The sequence below is a fragment of the Ochotona princeps genome, chromosome 20 (assembly GCF_030435755.1).
Source record: "Ochotona princeps isolate mOchPri1 chromosome 20, mOchPri1.hap1, whole genome shotgun sequence".
Lineage (NCBI taxonomy): Eukaryota > Metazoa > Chordata > Mammalia > Lagomorpha > Ochotonidae > Ochotona > Ochotona princeps.
The window spans coordinates 12,296,333-12,322,324 of NC_080851.1; the positions used below are offsets into that span (position 1 = coordinate 12,296,333).

General features: G+C 40.5%; 1 protein-coding gene across 1 annotated transcript; it reads right to left on the minus strand.

Annotated features, from left to right (window-relative positions):
- Positions 1-7,716: 7,716 nt before the first annotated feature.
- SEM1 (SEM1 26S proteasome subunit) lies at positions 7,717-25,662 on the minus strand. The gene is made up of 3 exons (XM_004582327.3): positions 25,483-25,662; positions 14,960-15,053; positions 7,717-7,889 (listed from the first exon to the last, which is right to left on the minus strand). Exons 1-3 carry the CDS (start codon positions 25,556-25,558, stop codon positions 7,847-7,849), a joined length of 213 nt encoding a protein of 70 aa, XP_004582384.1. The 5' UTR covers positions 25,559-25,662; the 3' UTR covers positions 7,717-7,846.
- Positions 25,663-25,992: the final 330 nt, after the last annotated feature.

Here is a 25,992-nt window from a genome sequence, read left to right on the forward strand (position 1 = left end):
GGTTTCCAGTTTGGCCCATTTGGCCACAAAGAACTGCATTTTGTTTTTTTTAATAGCTGAGTAGTATTCCATAGAGTAGATGAACCATAGCTTTCTTATCCAATCCTCTGCTGATGGGCATTTTAGCTGCTTCCATGTTTTTGCAATTACTGATTGTGCTGCTATGAGCATAGGCGTGCATGTTGGTTTCTCATAAAACAAGTGTTCTGAGGTGGTCACAGAAGTTGGTTAAGAACTAGCATTTATTTTTAACATATTGGCTACTCATTACTATGTCAATTAATTCCATAATGATGTAAATTTTTGCTGATGGTATGTAGGAGCTTTCAATTGACTGGGATGATACTCTGCTGGCTCTGTCTTCAAACCAGAGAGGGTATACCTAAGAAGCCATTGAACTTGACTGGACAATAAGATGCTGGACTCTGTTTGGTATACGCTTGCAATGAGGGAATCTCAACTGAACTTGAACTATGGTTATGCAACAAGGTGGAGGAATCCACCATGGTGGGAGGGTTTGGGGAGGGGTGGGGAGAATCCCAGTACCTATGAAACTGTGTCACATAATACAATGTAATTAATGAATAAAAAAAAAAAAGATGAAACCAGTGTTCATTATGTTGCTAAAACAGCAACCTTTTCAGCCCTGAAGATCAAGAGTCATCTAACCAACTTGGATTAACATCACCTAAGAGCTCATCTCAGTAAATGATACAGGGCTGATGCATAGTAGCTATCTAATAAACATTTGCTGAATGGGTAAATTTTTCTGCAATGTTATTTACTCATATCCTTTCATTACTGCCACTGATAGTTCGTAATTTCTGGAAAATATTCTATACTCAAGAGGAATGAAGCAATCTCTTCAGCATAAAGCTTGATGCAGTGAAAAGAGCTTCTGCCCAATGTGACCTTGGGGATTGGTCACAACTGCTCTGAGTTTATTTCTTCATCTGTAAAATAAAGTGGTAGAGGCAGACGCTCCTTAAGAATCTACCCAATTCTGTAAGTCTAACATCATGGCCACAAATATATAGATGACAGAGACTCAGCAAACTTAGAAAAATGCTTATAATTTTCACAGTATGAAGTGGCTCTACCCTGAATCTGGACAGAAAGTAAAACCTAACTTACTTGGTAGTATTTAGGAGAAATTGCCAATATTGTAGAAAATCTAGATCACTGTTATCAAACTTTAAAAGAAAGGCAGCAGAATCAATTTCTCAAATGAAATCTGACATTGAATCCCAATGTCTACAACAAATAAAGGCCAAACTCCTGTGACTGGAATGAAGGAGTCGTCCTGTCACCTCCCCCCACTGGCTCCTGCCAACACCATCACTCATCCCAGTACCGACTGTCCCTGGTTTCTCTACTTGAAATAGCTTTAAAATGAAGCGACCAATTTCATTCAGACAAGAAAAATTAAGGAAAAAGAAAAAGCATAAAGTATCTTTCCAAGTCAAATGTCTTGGAGACAATTTTAAACTGGAAAATGAAGTAAAACCTAGTAGCAACTAATCTCTAGATCACTGGCTAGTAATGCGTAGACTAAGACTATTGTATCAAACATTGGAAACTCAGCTTCTAAATGTTTTAAAACATTAAATGATAAAAGATGGAGAAACATCTCTGAAGTGTAAATCAATAGCTTTTGAATTTTGCTTATAATTTGACAAGTTTTAGCCAGCCCTCCTTCCTCTACATACTTTTTCCTGTAATTTTGCACCTGAATTTTTTAATTACCAAATAAGAAATTATTGGAAAGACTGACATAAACACAAATTGTCTTCTCTTAGGTTTATGACAGGAAATATCTTAACAGACAGAAGCAACTGTTCTACAAAAATCAGTGTTCTGCCTACCCTGCACAGACATACTGTCAAAATCATCAAGACATTCTATTAATTTGGATCATGAATTTCTATACATCTAATACTAACTATGACTACGAGCTTTAAATAACTCATATATTCCTGCTAATGTCCTGTGCTAAATTACTTTGGCTTTGGAGACACATATAGATAAAAGTGTTATCACTTTACCTTAAATAAGGAACTAGTCTTGGAAATAAATATTACAATCCATGTGCTCAATTTGTAGAACTGTTGAGCTTTAAGGATGCCATAATTATGGGCAAAGTAAAATTACAAGCTTTTTCTGAGAAAGTTTACCACTGGCAGCAACACAAAGTACATTTCACAGTTACTAGTTATCCCACCGACCTTTCTACTGGGATACAACATTTGAAATGCCCTGGTACGCTGATTAGACAAGCAACAACTTACATGGACTGGTGCCTCACAAGCAAGGTGGCAGGCAGAAGTATCCGGTCACGGCATGGAAGGCCTCCCGGGCTTGCTGGTCTATACTGGTTATGCCCCTCTTTCTTCTAATCTCTTGAACAATAATTTCATGATCCACCCCATACCACATATTTAAGATGCATCAAGCTAGGAAGGGATGAATCACCTGCTAGTGATGCTCTATTCTTTCATCGTTTACCGTTTTCAGGTAGGACAGTTCCACTTACTGTCAGCAACTAAGATCAGAAACCTACCTATTCACCCAGCAAATGGGTCATATCCCAAAAGTTACTTGCTGAGTAAACCCTAAAGCAAGGACTGACTGAAGTGAAAACACCCTTGCTCTGCTAACCCTTACATTAGACAACTCTAAAAACATAGTTTAAATGGCCTCCTGGAGTTCCCAGTTAGAATCACGGTCTTAGAAAGTAATTTGATACACCCTCTTCATTAGCATCATTTCCATGCCTCATATTCACTCCCCAATCACGTCAGTAATAAGTTACTCATTTGAACCCTTGTGTCTGTTCTAAATCGACTTCTGAGAGAACTTAAACTAAGGCTATAACTTTTTAAAAATTCAGTCTAACACAAAAGACCACTAAAATGCTTGCATATTACTGGAAGGCCAGTTAACATCCCTGTTCAGAAATACTTCCATGTGTCACAGAGAACCTGCACAACTTGTCACCTAGTCTAAGAGAACATTTGATCTTATTACCATTGCTAATATTGCTTTAATATTTCCTGAATCTTAAAATGCAACCACAGCATAACAGAGTGCAAGTATAAGCTTTATTCCACATCAGCTACAGAAGATGGGAAGCCACAGCAGTAATGCAGTGAATCTGTCTGGCATGTAAACTCAAACCACAGCTCCTGGCAAATGAAATGCAGTCCTTCAGCTTTCCTGACAACTACACAGAAAACAAAATCACTATTATGGCCATTGTTAAAGGTTAGTTTATGACACACATGAAACTGGTCATCTAAAAAGCAACAGTAAGGAACAGAAAACCAAGTAGTGTTGCAGAACACTTTCCAGAAGACAATGTACTGTGCAGTAACCAGTATGCTTAGATGTAAGACCTCACTCATGGGGGTTTGGACAACTGGTAGGAGGCTCTCTAGCATTTCTAGATCTGCATGCAATTACATTACTTTATCAATGGTTTAGGTGATACGCCTTTGAATTACTAAAATGGTGACAGTTTTGGAAACCAAGTGGTAGGAGTCAACAGTAAAGAAAAAAAAACTAGGTCACTTTGGGATTTATAAGAAGTTCTGGTTTTAGGGTGTTTTAAGAGAGCAAAGGGTAACACACTCTAATTTCAGTAGTGCCTCAGTTCTGGGGCACATGTTTGTTGCAACAATTAAACATCAGTTGGATGCAAACAGCCTTTACTGGAGTGCATGTGTTTGAGTCCTGGTTAATTTCCTAAGTCTGTCTTCCTGCTAATGGCATTCTGGAAGACAGCAGGTGACAGTTCACATAACTGGGTCCTTGCCATCCACATGCAACATGCAAATTGAGTACTTGGGCTTCAGTCTGATCCAGTCCCAGCGCTTGCAGGCATCTAGGAAACACAGTAAACAAAAGCTCTCTCTCATTCGCCTCTCCTTCGTATGAAGGAGTCCATATATTATACAGACTGTAACATAAAGCAGGAAAAAGTAAGACACTTGTAATGGTGACGGTTTGACCACGACAGTAGTAGACTGTAGCTCTTCTGGTTGTTCATAAGTGAAAAGCAACCACAGACCCAACCTAGTGTCTTACTGAAAGGAAATCCACAGGCTTATTTTACAGGAAGCCTTGACCTAGAGCAGGCTCAATGACAACATCAAAAATGTTTTTGTTTCCAGACTTTCTAACCATACTCCCCTCGGGTTGGAATGGTTGTTAGTACTCTGCCAACAGCTATGGAGACTAGATGCTTCCACATTTAAGTTTAGATGGAGACTATAGCTGTCTGTGGTTAACCTTTAATCAGGGCCTGGCCTGACTCGGGAATGAGTTTGGAGGGCCTCAAGTTAACATGGCTTACGTGAAAACGCAGACACCTGCAGCATGGAAAATCATTTTCTGTTAGGAAAGAAGTAAGGGAGAATGCAGTGCTGAGTAAGCAAGCAGTATTAGCAACCCAAGGAACTCACCTTTTATGTAGAGTTGATAGGCTGTCCGATGGACATTGAGAAAATAAGAATTACTGCATTTTGCCTTCAATAATTGGGTATTGACCCAGACAGGGAAGACTGAATGAAAGATGAGGTTTCAGCAAGATAATCAAGGCTCTGTTTTCAACAAGTTGGTTTTAAGATACTCACTAGAGAAGCAATCAAGTTTCTAGCTGGATATTTGAGGTTTCATGGTAGGCCCAAACAGAAAACAGAGATTTGACATCAAAAGTATTGAGATGGAATAGTATTATTAGAGAATGTATGGCAGACCAAGAAGTTTGCTCAGGTCAGTGTCTGGACTCAAGCTGTGATTTGTGTCAGGTATTCGTTTTTTGAGAGGCAGAAAGAGGGGTGGGAGTGCTGAGGAGAGCAAGCTAACACCACTCCCTCACTGGTTCACTTCCTGCAGCCCCAAACAGCCGGTCGAGCCAAAACTGGGAGCCGATTATTACCATTACCTGCTGTCTCCTGGGGACTGACTGCACTGTTAATAAGCTGAACCGAAAACTGAAGCAAGGAATCAATGCAGGCTCTCCAACATGAGGGGCCAGGCATCTTAACTGCTAGCTCAAATGTCTGCCCCCATGCCAAAACTTAAAATGCACCAGAAGTCATTATGTAGCTAGAAAACCCAAACTCAGCATTTGTGTGGGTAGAATGGTGATGGTGCAAACTGTTAGTTCTCTGCCAGAAGGGTGGGATATACTAGTTCTCTTGACTTGGGAAGTGTGAGGCAAGAAATGATACATCTGGGGCCCGCGGCGTGGCCTAGAGGCTAAAGTCCTCGCCTTGAAAGCCCCGGGATCCCATATGGGTGCCGGTTCTAATCCCGGCAGCTCCACTTCCCATCCAGCTCCCTGCTTGTGGCCTGGGAAAGCAGTCGAGGACGGCCCAATGCTTTGGGTCCCTGCACCCGCGTGGGAGACCCGGAAGAGGTTCCTGGTTCCCGGCATCGGATCGGCGCGCATCGGCCGTTGCGGCTCACTTGGGGAGTGAATCATTGGATGGAAGATCTTCCTCTGTCTCTCCTCCTCTGTGTATATCTGGCTGTAATAAAATGAATAAATCTTAAAAAAAAAAAAAAGATACATCTTTTAACACTGCAGACCATGACATGTCATAGAAAGTAAGGTGTTACTAGCATTTCACATTAACTTCTAAAAGGTAGGTAGCAGGCTTCTTATGAGTCTTCTAAAGTAAACATTCAGTGGGAACAGTGTGAAAGCTTATAGCATCCATGGCAATTCCAAGGCAAGATCTAATGAAAAATGCTGATGATTGCTACCTGTGGATTGCTATATGTAAAATATTTCAAGTGGAAATTAATCATGGAAAAATGCTGAGAAAAAAGGAAGTCATCCAAAAAGGGGGTGATACACAAACATAAGTCTGTTATCAACAAACATTGTATCATGGAACAAACTGCACTTCTCCACATATCCACTCAACTGAAATTCAAGGAGCACTTACATGGAAGACTTTACTATGTTATACTGAAAGGAAAATCCAAGTTGTTGAGAACAATCCCTGCCACCCAGTTTCTTCTTTGATCACTTCCTCGATCAGTAACTATGGGCATATTACTACTGAGTTACTTGGCACTTCAGTCTCCTTGGGAAAGGTAAAGGACAACACGACCTCTCTCAGGTTATAAAGATTAACTTAAAGCATATAAGCAGCTTGAAGCAACAGCAGCAACGTCATCAGCAGCTATTAAGGGGTGATGGAGACTCTTGCAAATGGTAGCATGGCTTAGAAAGCAAAGTAGAAAAGAACTTGTGAACAGAAAAACTATTATTAGCCTGTTTTGATACTCGCTTAAAGCCCAGCAAATAATGAATAAATTCTAACACAAGACCTCACCTATCAAAGTATCAAGCAGGAAACTCAATCAGGAAATATGGATTTTGGTTTCTACCTGACAGTTAGTTAGGCAATCCTCTACCCAATCACAGTTTTCCATTTGATAAAATGTTGACAAGGTAGGTAGGTTTTTCCTGTCTGCCTCACAGGTTGCTGTGAAATTCAGAGAGAAGTTTTTAAACTGTAAAATCCCATAAGTCTTTCAGATGGCTAACTAGTCTCACTTCCTACCTGCAATACACTTCATCATCCTAATGTTAAATACCAATTTTCTGGTATCCAACTGTTAGAAATTCCAAACTGCAGAAATCCATTAAAACCCCCACTCAATTCCTGTAAGATTTCAAATTGTAGCTCACCAAATTATACTAAGTCACATAAAATAGTCATCACTCTGGGTTCTGACCCAAGATTGTCAAGTTCTGTGCCACTGAAAGTAATATCAAGAAAATATACACCAAAATATTTATTAATTACACATCAACAAAGTTGCCTGTGCTTCACTACACAAAAATACTACTTCTGTCAAGCAGGCAAGAAAGTTTATGAGGAAGAAACATGCTTGTATTCAAAATCACCTTGAGGCATAGCTTGTCTACACTGCATTAGTTACATAAGTTTATATGCAAAATATCCAACAGTATGGATAATTCTACTTCACAATAAGCAACAAATTTAACTCTGAAAATATTACCAAGAAAAACAGCATGGGTTTTACACTACTGTATCAGAATTCTTTGCATACCAAATTAAATCTCCCACACACAAATGTAGACCATCACAACAGCAATCACTTTCTGGAACTTAATTGTACTACATCAATTGTTACACAGTGCCTGAGAACATCCACACATTACTCTGATGAAATAACTGGAGCCCACTTTCCTGACTTACAGAAAACACTGTTCTTGAACTGTCATCAAACCACACCAGGCTTTAAGAACTAATAATACTCCATCAACCATTAATAATATTATTAATGGCTCAGGAACTGAGCAAATTACAGCAATTTATAGTGATTAATATTTTAAAAACATAGGTTTTGAAGGGTCACCTTAAAATGTCAGTAAATGTTGTGTAAGTTATCAAAATACAGATGAGATTAAGGTTAAATGTGATGTAAAAGAAGTATTTTATAAAATATTGTGAAATAGGACTAGCATTTAATTGATGCAATTTAAGAAAAGTATTGAATTAAGAAACATGAATTCTTGCTCCCGCTCAGTCAACCTAAGATTTAACATTAAAAATAAAAATTCATATTATGAAATTCTGTTGTCTTAAAGTTCTGAAAAATCATTAATATAAAATTTTTAAAAAGAGGCAAAAGATCAAGACTTGTGAACCAAATAAAATTTATTTTGTGTGTGTGTGTACTTAAAAAAAATAATATAAGTAGATACTGAAATAAACATTTTTTTAAGTATTCCACCCTGGGATCTCCATTCTAGAGTTAAGTCAACAGTTCGTTCAGGTTACTTCAACACTTCTGAGGGTTATGAAGTCTCCATCTTAAAACCATGCTTCTCCAGCTCAGCTCTGTAAGAAAACACAAAGAACGATATCACTAGGCATCCCTAACAAATTCTTAATAAATATAGTAAACTAGTAAGCACCATTTTAAATTGAGTTAATACAAATAAAATTTTGCTGTTAACTAATATTAGCTAACCAATATATTCTCCTTAATTTTCTGATAAATTTTATCAAACAAATGTGAGGAATTTATTGCTACTCCCAAATACTACATATATTTTCTGTTCGTAATAAATGCTTAAACATCAATTTGAGAATCATTAACTTTATGGCTAACTTCACATTGAAATGAAACTTGTAGGGATTTTATGGTCATCAGATGTAACCTAAGCACTAAAGCTACAGATGGAGGAAACAGATTCTGCTCCATTGAACAAATACCTCTTGCTTTAAGTCAGAAAAAGTATTAATCAAATCTAAGGATAAGTGAGTTTTCCGTATTAATTACTTGTAGCCAAAAATCAAGGTAACGTTATAAATATTAAACAAAGCTTTGGTATCCTGATCTCGGACATGGATGAAAATCTCAAAAGCTTATTATGGCATAAATACACACAGAAGACTTATATTTTTAAATCATTTTCCCAACCTGATGTTTTAATCATATTTTGAGAATTTCAACTGCAATTGTTGATCTGTCTTATAAAACATTTGTTCAAAACCGCAGTCCTATACTCAACTTCAACCATTTAGTTACTAATCCCAAATGTAAACAGCTTTATCTACCCCAATTCAGATATTTGCCAACATTCATAGAAAAATTACTGGAGGGTTATTCTGTAATACATCATTGTATAAAAGCATAATTAATAAACTGCCTTCAGTAAGATAAAAAAGCTGTATCTCAAACATAATTTGGCTCAGACACCATCATACGACCAATGGAAATGTAAAAATACACAGGAATAATCTGTAATATATTACTCATTTCCCCAATTCCATTTTCCTAAAAGTTTTAATTATTTATAATACTGACCTAATTTCCATGAATAACATAAAGGCAAGAGATTATTCAAATGCCTCATCCCCGTCTTCTGCTCAGGGCTGAGCACGGTATGCGATGCTGGAGTCCAGAGCCCCAGGTCGAGCCGGCACCCCAGGACCTTCCTCGGCTAACGAACAGCTCTCTGGATCCCTTCCCTGCTTCACTGGAAACTCAAGACTACAGTATCCTTCAACACTGCTCATCTCCTTTTTCTGAGGGTTAAAATGAGAGTTACATGATGATGCGAGGGGAAGTGCTTCTTGTTTCCATGATTACAGAAAATGCCTCAAATATTTCCTTAAATACTTATCTTTGGGGAATGTGATAAATGCTTTGAAATTTCTGCTAAAATGCTGTGACTTCTCTATTTACAATGGAAATGATTTTGAAGCATTCTTACACATTAGTTTTCCACTTCCTTTAGCCCATCACTACTGATGAGTTTCATTCTTTTATTTAACAACAAAACCAAAGTTCAACTTCAGATTTATAATAACAATAACATCAGATTTGTTCAAGTTTGTGCGTATTTATCATTTTGGTAAGAGTTAGTCACTAATTTTACTTCTATCTAGATCATTCACAAACACATGGGAATGATGAAATGCTTCCAATCAGCTAAGTTCTTAAGACAACGTTCTTTGCTAGAACTTATAAGAAACCAAAAGAAAAAGAAACTGTACAAAACATAAAACAAAAACACAAATGTGATGTGGATACTGCACAGAAAAAATATCCAACAAAAAAACCCCAGCGTAACTGAAAAGATGCAGATAACTGTAAAATAAAGTAATTACTTTGAAAAAGAAAAACACAAAAAGTGCTCAGTCTGCTATATGAAAAGTTATTTATTCAACACACTTATGTTCTAAAGTATTTTGCACATATTAATTCATCTCATCCTTTTAATAACCTGTGAGTAAAGCACTATTTTATTTACATTTTATAGGTGAGGAAAGTGAGTCAGAGACAGGCCAAGTGGCTCGTCCACGCTCTCCACGGCTGAACACGAGGCTGATTCCAGGGTTAGGATGCGGGCAGTTGTGCTGACCCTGGCCTGAGGCTGCATCTCCAAAACCATATGGCATCAGGATCCAACAGCGAACAGTCAGAAAATATAAAAATACATTCTTTACCATGCATATATTAACACTTGAGAGTCACCCTATTCTGTGAAGGTAAGGAAGAATATCTCTGTAGGGGACTTGTTAATCAAGACCTTTTTTTATTTTAAAAGATGGATTTTCTTTATTTGAAAGAGTTAGAGACGGAGCAGGATCCCCCAGCCACTGTTTCATTCCCTGCATGTCTGCAATGACTGGGTCTGGGCCATAATGAAGTCTGAAGGTTCAGCTGAGTCTCCCGTTTGGGTGCAGAGGTCCAAGGACGTGGGCCATCACCCTGTTACTGCCAACTCATGAGCAGAGATTGCAATCAGCCACCACATAGGATACTGGAGTTGTAGGTGTTACACCACACACTGGCCCAAAGACGAAGTTTTTTAAAACAAGAATTGTCCGTGGCTGTGTTCTTCAATACAGGAGATTAAGGTGGTTAAATTAAATATAGCATTCAGGTCCTCAGTTGTACTAGGCACAGAACATTGTCATCACTTAATTCAATGACAGTCTTGGTCATGGTTCAGCAATCTCAGTCGGAAGAAACTCCTGACTCCCAGGGAATAAACACCACAGGCAAGATAACAGCCCTCGAAAGCATACTAGAAAAAAAACAGGAAGCCACAAGAAACACGTGGATAAGGCTCTGCTTCTAAACCATTTCGAAGGCAAGAAGATGCAGAATGACAAGAAATTCAATTATCAATCTGTTTATACTAAAATGTCCCTTGGGGGAAAAAAATTAATGTCTTGAAAATTTGAGAGAAAAGTGTAATGTTATGGCTAACAGAAGTTCACAACAGAAACAGAAACTGGAGGAATCACAATTCCAGACCTCAAGACACACTACGGGGCACTGGTCATCCAAACAGTCTGGCACTGGTACAGAAACAAGATCAATGGAACAGGAGAGAAACACCAGAAGGGAGTGCATACTTGTACAGCTAATTAATCTTAACAAAAGAATTGGAAATAATCCAGGGAAAAAGGCTGGTCTCTTCAATAAATGGTGTTTGGACAACTGGCTAGCAGCCTGCAAAAGTAAGAAGCCAAGACCCCCACTATCACTTTAGACAAAAATCAACTCTAAGTGGATCAAAAACCTAAATCTGCACCCAGAAACCATTTAACTATTAGAGGAAAACCTAGGAAGCACTCTGTAAGATACAGGAATGAAGAAAGACTTCTTGGAAAAGACATCAAAAGCACAGGCAGTAAAAACCAAAATAAACATATGGGACTACATCAAACTAATAAGTTTCTGTACAGCAAAGGAGATGATCAACAAAGTAGAAGATGATTAAAGACAAAGCAAACACCAGAATGGGAGAAAATCTTTACACGCTACACAACCAACGGGGGCTAATATCCAGGACTTACTAAACAACTGCAAAACAACCCACCCTGTGAGGAAATGGGCAAAGGAAACGAACAGACCTTTTTCAAAAGAACAAATTCAAATGGCTAATACACATATGAAAAAAATGCTCAAGGGTCCCTATTGGGAAGATACAAATGAAAACCACATTGAGGCTTCATCTAACTTCAGTTGAGACTGGCCTGCATTCAGAACTCCACTAACAACACCTGCCGGCGTGGCTGCAGGAAGAAGGGTACCCCTTTCTTCACTGTTGGTGGGAATGTAGGTTAGTACAACCACAATGGTAGTCAGTATGGAGAGTGCAAATAGCACTGAAAACTGAGCTGCTGTAGGACCCAGTTATCCCACTGATGGAAATATATCCAAAGAAAATGAAATCTGCATATGAGAAAGGGGTCTATAATCCTACATTTATAGCAGCACACTCTACAGTAGCAAAGACATGAAAACAATCCAGACACCCATCAAAAGAGGAGTGGACAAAGAAACTGGTACATCTATTCCAAGGAATACTACTCAGCTATTAAAAAGAATGAAATTCTATCATTTGCACTAAGTGGTCCCAAATAGAGACCATTATGCTCAGTGAAACAAGTCAATCCCAAAAGGACAAATATCATATATTTTCTCTGATATAAGGCAACATTCATGCAAAATATAAGCCTTTTCAATGCCATTTTTGCTACATCTCATGGATTTTTGATATTTTTGCTTTTATTCTCATTTCTTCAAAAAAATTTTTTTTAATTTCTTCACTGACTTAAAGGTTACACAACAGCATCATTTGCTTCCAGAAAGTTTTCTGATTTTCTTTTTCAGTGACATACTAGTCATTCAGTAGCATATTACTTAACTTCATATGTTATTGTAAATTTCTTTCTTCTTATTGTTGATTTTGCTTTATGGCTTTTCATTTAAGGGGATGTATACTGTGTAATAGGGACACCAGAATGTGTGCTTATTTTAAGATAATTCACTACAGATCAGGTAGTACCTCCGCACTAACAAAAAACGCATTTTCTGAACTCATTAAAAATTATCTCACCTCCGGTTTTTTTTTTTTTTTTTTTTTTTTTTTTAGGATTTATTTATTTTTATCAGAAAGGCGGATATAGAGAGAGCAGGAGAGACAGAGAGGAAGATCTTCCATCCGATGGTTCACTCCTCAAGTGACCGCAAGAGCTGGGCTGAACCCAATTCAAAGCCAGGAGCTCTTCCGGGTCTCCCACGCGGGTGCAGGGTCCCAAGGCTTTGGGCTGTCCTCGACTGCTTTCTCACGGCACAAACAGGGATCTGGATGGGAAGCAGGGCTACCGGGATTAGAACTGGCAACCATATGGGATCCCGGAGCGTGCAAGGTGAGGACTTTAACTACTACACTATCGTGCTGGACCCCTCACCTCCGTACTGAACAAGCATACTAGACTAGTAAATCAGGAGATCACACTAAATCAGTATTATGAACGGAGCCAAGCACAGAGATCAGTCTACTTAAGTATCTTTGTTCCTGAGACAAGTAAACCAAAACAAAATTAAGAGGGAAAGCAGTGCTGAGACAACTCTATGTCCACATGTAAAAGCTGGACCTTTTTTCTCAAACCATATACAAATAACTCACAATGTACAGAGACATAAATGTAATAAATTATAAAAACTCTTAGAATAAAAGGATAAAGTTTCATTAGTTTCAACTTAGCTGATTTTTTAAAAAAAGATCTATTTACTCATTTGAAAAGCAGAGTTAGAGAGGGAGAAGCAGATTTTCTGTCCACTGGCTCACTCCCTCGTGGCCACAATGGCCAGCACTGAGCCAGGACATGAACTAGCCTCACATGGAATGCCAGTGTCACAGGTGGTAAGCTTTACTGGCAATGCCACAATGCCAGCCAAGCAATGAATTCTTAAATAGCAAAGTAGTAAATGAAAACATAAAATGGAACTCATAAAAAATGGAGACCTTTGGTGAGGGCCTGGTGTCACAATGTTGACAGGTCAGGGCACTCCCTGTGATGTGAGCACCCTGTGAGGATGCAGGAACGTTCCAGCTGCTCTACTTCTGATCCAGTTCCCTTCTAACGGCCTGAGAAAAGCAGCAGAGATGGCTCCAGTGCTTGGGCCAGCCACTGCCACCCACACGGAAGACTCGGACAAAGCTCCTGGCTCGGGCTTGGCACAGTGTTGGCCATTTTAGCCACGTGGCAAGCAAGCAGATGGAAGACTTGTCTCTTCCTGTTCTTTTAAAATAAATGAATACATCTTAAAATAAAATATAACACAACTGTTAGACAAAGAACATTATGAAGAAAATGCAAAAATCTAACAGGAGAAAATAGTTGGAAATCCTTTATCTGATAAGGATTTAGTATTCAGAATACACAAAGATGTCTCAGATCTCAACAAAAAGACAACCCAATCAAAAATGCGAAAAGCACTCAACTTGAGTAGATATTTCTCTAAAGGAGATACACCAATGACTAACAAGTACTTGACAACATTAGTCACTAGGGAAATGCAAATTAAAATCACAATGTACCACATTCCTTGCTTATGGAAGGTTACCAAAAAAAAAAAAAAAAAAAAAAAAAATAGAAAGCTACAAAGTTTTGAAGAGGATATATAGACTAGAACTTTTATACATCACAATTATTGCAATACCAACAAAATTACCAATTTTATTTTGAGATATATAATACTGCCCCCAAACTGACAGAACTCAAATACTCATCCATCCATACTCACAGAAGAGCCATTCACAGCAGCTGAGAGGTACACACAATCCAAACATCCACCAGCTAGTAGACAAATATATCAATACACTGCAATATTACTTTACTCCCATAAGAAGGAATGAAATATTGACACGTGCTACAATTTGCATGAACTTCAAAAACATGTTAAGAACCTTACTAACACCCAAGGACACAGGCTCAATGATTCCATTGTCATGAAACACCCAGTCAGAAAGCAGACAAGTATGCTAGAACATAGAAATACGAAGCGACTGCCCAATGAGTATAGTATGAAACTTGCTTTTGGAACGCTAAAAATACTGGACCTAAGTAAAACAGGCAGCTACACAATTCTATGTAAATGTACTAAATGCCAAAGTACTTTATACTTCAAAATGTCTAATTTCACATAAAATGAATTTTACATCAATAAATACAATTTGGTAATTTATGCATGAGTATGAAAAAATAGACTCCAACCCCTCAAACCCAACCCAGTTTAACAATCAACAACCTATTGAGTTTCAATGAATTTTTGCTGAGCTATTCAAGTTTGGTAGAAAGTTAACACTGAACCTACAAAAATAAACAGAAAATATATTCCCATTTAGCTACTTTTGTAAGAAATCAGGAAGAATAAAATCCATACACAATTAACCAACTATTTATGTTTAAAAGCAAGGAAATGAAAGCAAGAAGTCCTACTTTTATACTTTTTCAGAGGTCAATTACCCATATCAGCTACAATATCCTGTATTTATAATGAATACCAAGTTGTAACAAAGAAAAAAAACAAAACAAGACAAGACAAAAAAAAAACAACAAAAAAAAAAACCAAAAAACACTGGCTTAAAACTTACCGCAGCTGGTTGGAGAAGTCATCCTCCACATTGTCATCATCCCAGTTATCCTCCCAGACATGCGCATCTTCATCTTCATCCAGGCCAGCCCAGTCTAAAACACAAACAAATGCCGTCTAAGTATTTCTCAGTATTCCCACAAGCAGAAACATTTCAGAAAGTTTCCTGAAGAACCCAGTACAATTATAAAAGTTAATACCACATCTACGAGGTTTCAAAGTGCAAGCTGCCTGGAGTCCTGCATGCTCCACCTGCTGAAGGCCTGAGGAAGCAGCAGGCGTGTTTGTGCCTTCAGGTGCCTGCACCCACGGGGGAAACCCAGACGACACTCCTGGCTTAGGACTGACCCAGCTCTGGCTGCTGTGGCCATTTAGGGAGTGAATCAAGGTTATGGAGGAACGCTCTTCGCCTCTCTTTTTCTCTGTAACTCAGCTTTTCAAATAAAAATAAAAAACATTAAAAAAAAAGTTTTCTGTTAAACGTTTTCTGTTTAGAGACTGATCCTTAAATAAAACTCTAGGGGGTCTGGCTCAATGGCCAAAAGGCTAAATACTTGTCTTGCAAGTGCCAGGATCCTGACTGGGCACGGCCAGTTTGTGTCCTGGGTGCTGTGCTTCTCACACAGCTTCTTCCTTGTGGCCTGGGAAAGTAGTAGAGGGGTGGCCCAAGGCCTTGGGACCTTGCACCTGTGTGGGAGACTCACAAGAAGCTCCTGGCTCCTGGCTTCAGATCAGCTTAATTCCGGCCACTGCAGCCACTCAGGGGTGTGAACCAGTAGAAGGAAGGTCTTTCTCTCTGTCTCCCCTTCTCTCTGTAAATCTGCCCTTCCAACAAAAATTAATAAATCTTTAAAAACATACTTTATGGTAGGACTTCAAAAAGGTTCACAGAAGGGCTGGGCACATGAAATCCTAGAGTGCCTGCAATCAGCTCCCACCTCTGCTCCCACCAGGTTCCTGCTGATGTAACCTTGAGAGCAGACAATGGCTCAAGAGCTAACCACAGGCTTCCAACTTCAGCCTGGACCTGCCCTGGCTATTACGGTTGTTTGTAGAGTGAAGCAACATATACAAGATCTTCCTCTATCTTTCTGTTACTTTGCCTTTCAAATAAATAAACTTTTTAAAAAGTTCATGAAAACCTATGCCTGAATTTCAAGATGTTTTGTACCAAAATAAGATTACTCCGTTGTTTCTTTCTGTGAACTTTCCGAAATACCCACATACTAAGTGTACACAACACAGTTTGGTATATGGTCAATTAATAAACAGTCTACTACTTTAGCAGGAAACTTCAAAAATTGTTTATTAACTGATTACATACTAAACTAAATTACATACAAAATTTAACTGATCTAGTATAATACCTAAAATATGTTAAACACTTACAAACCCTCTATTCTACACCACACAGATAAAAACCATACTAAGTTATGCTTAGCATAAAAAAGCTACTACTGTTGCCCTCTCTGGGTTTAGCTGTTGGCTCTCCTAACCAACCTCTGCATTGCTTCCATTATAATACGTCAATAACAATGAAATGCTGTTTAATCATCCAAAAAAACAAAGGAACAGGCAGCTTCGATTTACTATTTCATTCCAAATATCCACCAACATCCAGGGTCTAAGCTGGGAACTCAAAGAAACCCAATGATCTGAATCACCTCTGCCTCCCTCTGCACTGCACAGGTCAGAACCAGGAGCCCGAACTGGCACGACTCAGACACTCCAACTTGGGATACGGTGTCCTAAATCAATGTCTTATCCACAGGCCAAATACTGATTCCTAATCATTCATTTTTAAAGCAGTATATTTTTTTAAAAAAGAAGAATAAAATGAAGCAAGGATTCATGTCTAATACCATCTTTCAATACATAGAAGTCCTTATAAAATATACACTTTCACTTCAACACTAAACTCACTGCCAGAATTGTGATTAAGCATTTAAATAACTACAGCTGTGTTGATTTCAGTGTAGAGGCCTCCAGATGTGTCATGGTTAAAAAAATACTATATTAAAAAAGAAAGAATTAAGAATAACGAACAGCAGATGCCTCACACACACATGTGTAGTTTCCTCAGATTCGGCTTTCTTCACATTTTGGCACCTGAGAACTACATCTGTGACTAGCTTTAAATCTCAAGAATCTGAGCTATCGAAGACCCCACATACTTCAAAATTCTCTAAATATCACCTTGACATTTAACTGTGACGTTTTCTCTCAACTTGGAAAATGTCTAATATTTATTCTCTCCATTTCCAAAAATCTTAAAGACATGAAATATACCATTGTGAAGAGGAAATTCCACCTAGTTACTAAATAAGGTTATAAATGTTCTACTCTGTATCAATTTTCAGGAGCATCAAATTCTCCTTTCCCGACAGTTAAGCCACTCTGAACCAAAACAGATTCCCAAATTTCCTCCCCCAAAAATAACACTAGTACGCAGAACATTACATGAATGCACACTCCCCATCACAGGTGAACCTGAACAGAGCAAAGGTCGGCAAACAGCCACATTACACCTCTCGTTATGAGCGAAGCCATCAACACTATTCATTCTGATACACAAAGGTATTTTCCAGCCAATGCTGCATTAAAACATCTTTCAAAATGCAACTTCTTATGTTATCCTGATGCAACTCCCCTCCGCTCATGATTTGCTCAGTAGCTAAAAAAATCAGTACTAGTACTGCACCACTGTACCACTTCTCTAACAAGGACAAGGACCAAAAGTGTCCACTGAGAACTTAAGAACAAAGAACCAGGGCCTGCTGTGGTAGCCTACAGGCTAAAGTCCTGGCCTTGCACACACCAGGATCCCAGGCCCCACTTCCCATCCAACTCCCTGCTTGGGCCTGGGAAAGCAGTCCAGGACAGCCCAAAGCTCCAGGCTCCTAGCTTCAGATCAGCTTAGCTCTGGCCACTGTGGCCACTTGCGGAGTGAATTAGCGGATGGAAGATCTTCCTCTCTGTCTCTCCTCCTCTCTGTATATCTGACTTTCCAATAAAAATAAATAAATCTTACAAAAAAAAAAAAAAAAAAAAGGACAAAGAACAAGAGGTAAGTCATAAAGTGATGTCACTTCCAGATCCAACAAATTCAAGTTTAGGTAACTATTAAGAATACTTAAGACTACTGATCCAATTCATTGCATCAATAATCTTGTGTGTGTGTGTGTGTGTGTGTGTGTGTGTAGCAGTCTTCTACTGTTTATTCACCTGGTTCATTAAGAGCCATTATTTTTCTTTAATTCCATGAAATTCCCAAAATCCACCACTACCCCCTTTCCAGTTCTCATGGCATAAGCTCAACTCTCTGATCCTTTGGCACAAAACGGAATCAAGTGTAACCAAAAACATCCTACCACCCCTATTCTTATTCATGTAAAGGCAAAATCACAACCCTTGATTTTTTTCACATTCCCAACATCCTGTGCATAACTAGTTGCCAATGACCCATCAATTCTACTTCTGTGATGAATTCCTGCATCATTCTTTTCAGGCCTAGTATTTTATTTCAGTCTTTCAGAACCTCTATGACTTTGGCCTCTATTTTTCAAATTCTGCTGGGCTAGTGTCTTCCAGACAATGCTCCTTCTAAAGGAAACACACATGCATTGTCTTAAGGAAACAACAAACCCCACTTCTTACCTACTTAAGGCAGAAATCATACCTGGTCATTTCACTGAAGCTTTCAAAAATCAGCCCCCTACCTATCTGCATCTGCAAACAATTATTTCACAAACAAAATATTTGTAAACACACACATTTATTTTCGACCTCAAAGAAACCCCTCCTACACTTCCCTTTCGAGATCTCTGGCTGCTGAGGTCATTTAGGGAGTGAACCAGCGGATTGTTGTCTCTGCTTCTCTCTGTTAATTTGCCTTTCCAATTACAATAAACATATCTTAAAAAAAAAAAACAAACAGCAAACATTACCAGTAATCTAACAAACACTATGACTATGGAACACCTACCCAGATGCAAAACCTGAATCTAATCATACGGAAACGGGAGACAAGCCCAAACTGAAAGTCATCTACCTACTAACTGGCCTCAAGTCTCCACTGGGGCAAAAGTCATACAATGAAAGACAAACTGGAATTACTCTAGACTGAGACTAAGGAGACATGACAACTAAATGGAAACCACGATTTTAAGATTTTTTTTCATTGAAAAGGCAGAGTAACAGGACAAAAAGAAAGATCTTCCATCCATTGATTCATTCCCCAAATGGCTGCAATGGCCACAGATAAACCTATCTGAAGCCAGTTTTTTTTCAGATCTCCTAATGGAAGCAGGCTCCTAAGGACTTGGGCCATCTGCTGCTGCTTTTCCTGGGTCACAGGTCAGAAAGCTGGAAGCAGAGCGTCCGGGACAGAACCCAGTGCCGTTATGGGATGCCAACACCTGCGGGCAGAAGATTAGCCTGTTGAGCCACCACTTTACTCTTGGTAACCAATATTCTTTTTTTTTTTTAAAGATTTATTTATTTTTTATTACAAAGTCAGATATACAGAGAGGAGGAGAGATAGAGAGGAAGATATTCCGTCCGATGGTTCACTCCCCAAGTGAGCGCAACAGCCGGTGCTGCGCTGATCCGGAACCAGGAACCAGGAACCTCTTCCAAGTCTCCCACGCGGGTGCAGGGTCCCAAAGCTTTGGGCCGTCCTCTCCTGCTTTCCCAGGCCACAGCAGGGAGCTGGATGGGAAGTGGAGCTGCAGGGACTAGAACCGGCGCCCATATGGGATCCCGGCGTGTTAAGCACGAGGACTTTTAGCCGCTAGGCCACGCCGCCGGGTCCAGTAACCAATTTCTTAAATGAAACACTATCAGGATAAATCGGGAAAGTAGAAAGGAATGAGAAGATGAGATGATAGCAATGTTCTAGTACATTAATTTCTCGATTTGATGACTGTACACTATGTCTTTGTAGGAAATACATATTAAAATAATCTGGATAATGGTCATCAAGTTGGCAACTTATTGTCAAATGCTTCAGAGAAAAAAAACTACTATATTTTCAAATATTCTGCAACTTGGAGGCTATTTTAAAATAAAAATTACTATCAAAAAATGAATCTTACAATTAACTTCTCTATCTTATAAACATAAAAATATACAAAGATGCAAGATTATCCAATGGCACAGTCTTCAATTGTAAAAAAAATTTTAACTATAAAAGCTATCTACATAGACCATAGTAAGGGACTAAATGGACCATTTTTTTAAACTATGCACACAATGGAGCATGAGGTGGATTTTTAAATGCAAAATGTGTCTAAAATCAATATAAAGTAGAAATACATAGTACGTTCCTCAGAGTCTTTAATGACTGTGTACATAGCATGGCATGTTTATGTAAATTCTAGGACACCAAAACACCCTTTGAACAATGATTATCACTGACGTAGGAACATTATGGGGTAGAGTAACAAGGTAGGGAAGAATGGGTCCTACTTTACAACATACACTCTTTATAGACTTAATTTTTTAAAGGGTTTATTTTTATTGGAAAGCCAGATCAGATCTTACGGTGACAGAGAGAAACATTTTCCACCCACTGGTTCACTCCCCAAATGGCCACAATGGTCAGAGCCAACTCAATCCAAAGCCAGAAGCAGGAACTTCCTACAGGTCTCCCACATGGGTGCAAGGTCCCACGACTTTGGGCCTTGCTCTAGTGCTTTCCCAGGCCATAAGCTGGGAGCCAGATTGGAAGTGGGACAGCTGAGACGCGAACCAGTGTTCATATGGAATCCTGGCGCTTGTAAGGTGAGGATGTAGCAATTGGGCTATTGCACCAGGCCCAAGAAGATTAAATGTCTTAGGATGGTCACTTATACATTTATCACACATGAGGAATCTTCAAAAGTTCCTGGAAAACATGTTATAAATAAAATGTGTGGATTTCAAATTTTTTTGCATCAAAAAAAAAGTCTGAAATCAACCAGACTCAAAAGTATTTTTAGAAAGTTAAGCATTAGGTGACAAGCTAATACTTATGAGGACATTCAATACATACTCTGCCACTTCACAGGTTTTTTGTTTTTAGTAGCCGAGTTCTCCTCTTGCTGCCACCAGCATGTCACTAATTGAAGTGATGGTATTATTTACATATCCACTATATTAAGCTTACTAGGGCAAACAGCAAAGTTCTTCTTAGCTCTAAGCAAACTAACTGCCAAGGATCTGCTCTGGTCAACACAGGCTAAGTCCACCTCTGTATTTAACACTCTAAAGCCACACTTCTGTTGCTTGTTCAATCCAGATGGGGAGACTTCTAAGCAGCACTGAGTGCGGGATAATTCTTCTTTTCAAAATATTGTGGAGGCAGTGCACACATGAAAAACCCCAGGCGAATGCCCCCTAAATGTAGGCCTCTAGCTGTCAGCTGACTGACAGCCAACCCCGCCCCACTGCAGCGGCCCCTTCCGGGATGCCTAGGCTGAATGCTTTAGTTACTCCGGAACCCAGGTGGCAGGAGGGAGTGGCCTGGGGGTAGTAAGTTTACTTCTGATTTCCTCAGATTATATCAGTGTCTATGGGTTTATAGAACAAAACATCACGGAATACTTATTATAAAAACAGAACTCCCTTGGAAATGCTATGGTTGCTGCAGCCCAACTCAATTTCATTTTAAACATCCTTAAAAAAAAAAAGCTAGCAAAAACCAAACTCCTCCATGCTGGATTGTGAAGAGAACGCACTGACAGGCTTGTTTTCTCCTCATGCTAACTCCCATTTACCTCCAACGGTCAAGAAGAAATCAATGAAATCATCTTTAAAAACTCTTTCAATAGCTAATATAAAGAACTGTTCAAAATCTCAAGTAGAAAGTACTGCAGTCTTAGATTCCATCTCCGCCACCAGGCGCCACAGGAAATCTCCTCAAACTTCAAGGTGCTCTTCTGCTCTCAGACACCAACCACGTTAAAGCCTCCAAATCACATTACAACCACTCATGCCCAGAACTTTCACTATCCTATGTTTAAGCTTAGATATGCAAGTCGTTTTAAATACTTAGCATTTAACAACTGTAAGTTTCATATTAAATAATTTCAAATAAAAATAGTCAAATTACTGAATGCGTTTCAGAGATTCTAGGTAAAATTTTTTTTTAATTACATTTATTTTTATCGGACAGATTTACAGAGAAGAGACAAAGATCTTCCATTCGCTGATTCACTCCCCAGGTGGTCGTCCTCAACTGTCTTCCCAGGCCACAAGCAGGAAGCTGCAAGGGAAGTGGAGCAACTGGGACACAAACCCATGCCCATAAGGATCCCGTAGGATCCCAGCACATGCAAGGCAAGGACTTCAGCCACTAGGCTGTGGCGCTGGGCCCTGACGCAATTTTTTTTTTTTTAACAGTTCTTGCTTTAATGACCTGTGGTTTAAACACTCACCAATAGGGTAACTGTGAGGAATTCTAATGTGACAGATTCATAGCTTAAATAATGAGAAGGAGATAAAAGCATTTGTTCCTTTATACGTTCAGAGAATCCTTGCAGATATTATAATTCACACTGAAGAGATTCTTAGAAAAAATGGTGAAGAGTACAAAGTAAAAGTTATCTGTGTTTTTAAAATAAAAATCTCCAGGGCCAGTGTTGTAGCATAACAGGTTAGGCCACTGCCTGGAGCACTGGCCCAAGTCCCAGTGGCTCCACTTCTGACTCAGCTCCTGCTAGAGTGCTAGGAAGGCAGTGGAAGATGGCCAAAGTGCTTGGGCCCCTGCACCCATGTGACAGTGGGGACAAAGCTCCTGGCTGATCTGTCTCTCCCTCTCCGTAACTCACCTTTCAAATCAATAAAAATAAATCTTCAAAAATAATTCCCACACCTTAAAATGACATCCTACCAAATAGGCTATCAACGGTGAGACGGAGCACAGACACTCTTGGAAAGAACTGACACTCTAGTCAAACCATGAATGCATAATTTCCAACCGTCCTGTGGCAATCTTGTAAACTACAAACCCCTAGAGTGGCCAGCATCATTTCTGAGCAGCACCTGAGAGCATAAGCCTCTTCTGAAATGAACAGGGCCCAAACTGCCTCCACAGCACTCTGCACTTGCAGCCAGTACTGAGTTTATTACTGGCCTCTTTGCTTTGAAGACAATCACAAGAGAATGAATTTCCAAAAAGAAAGAAGATGAAAGAATCAGGGTATTAAGAACTGAACTGAAACACCAACTTCAAAGAACACAGTCTTGGTAAAGTCCAGACTGAGTAGGTATAGAATGAGCTATCACATAGATGCTCCTCCACCCCCAAATTGATTTATTTGAAAAGCAGAGTCAGAGACAGAGAGGAAGGGAGGGAGAAACAGAGACAGCAAAAGCTTCCATCTGCTGGTTCACTTCTCAAGTGGCCTAACGGGTGAGGCTAGGCTAGGCCACAATGAAGCCAGGAGCCTCACCATGAGAGAGCTTCTCCCTAGGGTGGCAGGTGCCAGGTACTTGGGCACATTCTGCTGCTTTCCCGGGCACATTAGTAGTGGAGTAGCCAGGGCTTGAACTGGTGCTCATCTGGGATGCCAACAGTGCAGGTAGTGGCTTAATTCACCGTGCCACACACCAGACCTGAGACTCTAACAGCTCCCAAGAATGCCGAGACTTCTTGCCTACAGATCATTTTCTGAGCGGCAAGAAAAGACTGCACACCATTTCAAATGAGAAATAATTCTACAGATATTCTTCCCCTAGCATTTCTTTCCTTTTGTTATCAGGGCAATTTTCTCATTAGTAAGTATTGAGTGGTGTCACCCAGGCGGATAATTCTGTATTCAACCAAATTTCATCATCTCAGAAGAAGGAAAATGTCTGAACCAACCAGGCCGACCAACCAACCAACCAACCCAACAACACAGAAACTCGAACAAAGGTAAAGTATTTCAAATGCTAAAATGAAGTTTCTTGGATGAATTACCCTCCATACATTTAAACCTGAGAACAAAAATTCTGTAAGAACAAAAAGTTACTCAATGCTAATAAACCACCAGCCTGTTGTGAAGCGTCTTCAGAAAGAACCTTGACTGGCGTTATTCAATGAAGTTTTTGCCCTGTTACCATACAAACAGCACATTTTGAATAAACTGCTGTACATAACAACTTAACACAGGTATGGAACAGGAACAAACTACACACTGCAAGTTGCTGGGGGGAAAAAGTCAAGTGTATTATAAAACAGATCTGCTACATCCTTCTGAAAGTCAGTTGTTAACTATTCAGAAAGCAGGTTCACTACTTCAACAAGACTTACTGACCACCGAGGACAGGTCAGGCACCTGCTGCTTGCTAAGGGAGCAGGTCTGGATTGAGTAGTTAGACCTTCCAGGGCTGCAAGGCTTCCTGTTCACCTGTTTTACCAGAATCTCCTTTCCTTGAGGGTGGTAATCAGACTGCACAATACAGAATGTCCCACACTGTGCTTGTATAGAATGAGTAAGAAACGCACAAGATCTGAAATGTGAAAATTGAGCAGAAAACAAATCCTGCTTTTGATAGGCCAGTTTCCTAAAATATAAATTAACCTGAAAGTTAAGTGTGTGGGGGCAGGGAGCTGAACAGATAAACCCACCATCTGAACAAAAAACAAGCAATTCCCACAAAATACATAAATGATGTCCAGAACTGAAAATAAATGAATACTTGGGGTCGGCTGATGAGTGTGTGAACCAGGCATATGAATGTTCTCTTCCATTAAACAAACAAAAGTGTACCCCATAAATAAACCAAACGAACGTTCCAGCCACGAGGTTTGATGCACTAACGCAGGACCAGGTCAGGGAAGTGGCCATCGCCCGACGTGACTGACGCCTGTGCCCTGAACCTCAGGCCACTCGCAACAATCAACCAAGACAGCCCATTCTGAAAACCCAAGCAGCCACGGGGAACTGAGCCCCCCGAGAAGGACACTACGAGCCGCTGCTGGGATCCCCCGGGGCCGGTGTCCCAAAGCCCGACTCCCCATTCCAGCCAGTTAACCTAACACACGCCACGTGTTGAGTCGGCGTCCCAAGAGCCAACTTCTTAATCTGGAAAAAAAAAAGGTTTTTTGTTTGTTTGTTTTTTAAATGTGCTGCTCTCTGTATTTGATGAAAACAGATGTAGTTCCTACAAGCCCAGCACCGAGACGAGGTGCCAACCGAGGGCATTCGCCCGCTCGGCTGTCAGCGACGGGGAAACAGTCAAGTTCAGCCGCGAGGCCGGCGGAGGGGACAAGCTTTGGGTCCCCAAGCCTGGACACGAGGCCAGCCCGAGCCGGGGCGGGGCGGCTGCCGGGCACCAGAGCCCCGCTCCTCCAAAAGCCCACAGAGCAGGCCCGGCACCCGACGCCTGCGAAGATGCTGGGGCGCAGGCAGGCAGGGCCCCCCAAACCCCGGCGGGGGAGCGTCCCCGACCCGCCGTCCAGAACTCGGGGCGCAGGGAGCCCCCAGGACCAGCCCCGACCCTCCGCCGCCGCCCCGCACCAGGCCCGCAGGCCTGAGTCACCGTCCGCGCGGCTACCTTCGGCGGGGAACTCCTCGAACTCGTCGTCCTCCTCGAGGAGACCCAGGTCTGCCGGCTGCTTCTTCTCGGACATGACTACCCGCCTCGGCCGAGCTCTCACAGGTGAACAGGAAGCGTGGCGGCCTCGTTCCTCCTCAGCCCACTCCGCCACCGGCAAGGCCGGCGCTACCACAGAGACGCGGAGGCAGAGCTACGGCAGCGGCGCGAGGAATGCTGGGACGGCGAGGTCCTCCGGGCGCGGCCCGCGGCCTCGGCCGCCTTTTTGGCTTTCCTGTCTGGGACTTTTTAGACCGCGCTAAGCCTGCCCGGACTGAGAGTCGCCGAGTGTAAGAAAATCAAATATCTAAGCGGAGGTTGTCACTGAGGGAGGCATCCAGAGCGATGAAGTGTCTGGTCCTAGCAGCCATACCCCAGGGCTGAAATAACATCTCCACGTCCCGAAAGAATCTGGCAGAAGCCCAGTCTCCCACCTTTCTCGGTGTTGGAATGACTTGGCAGTTAAAAGTC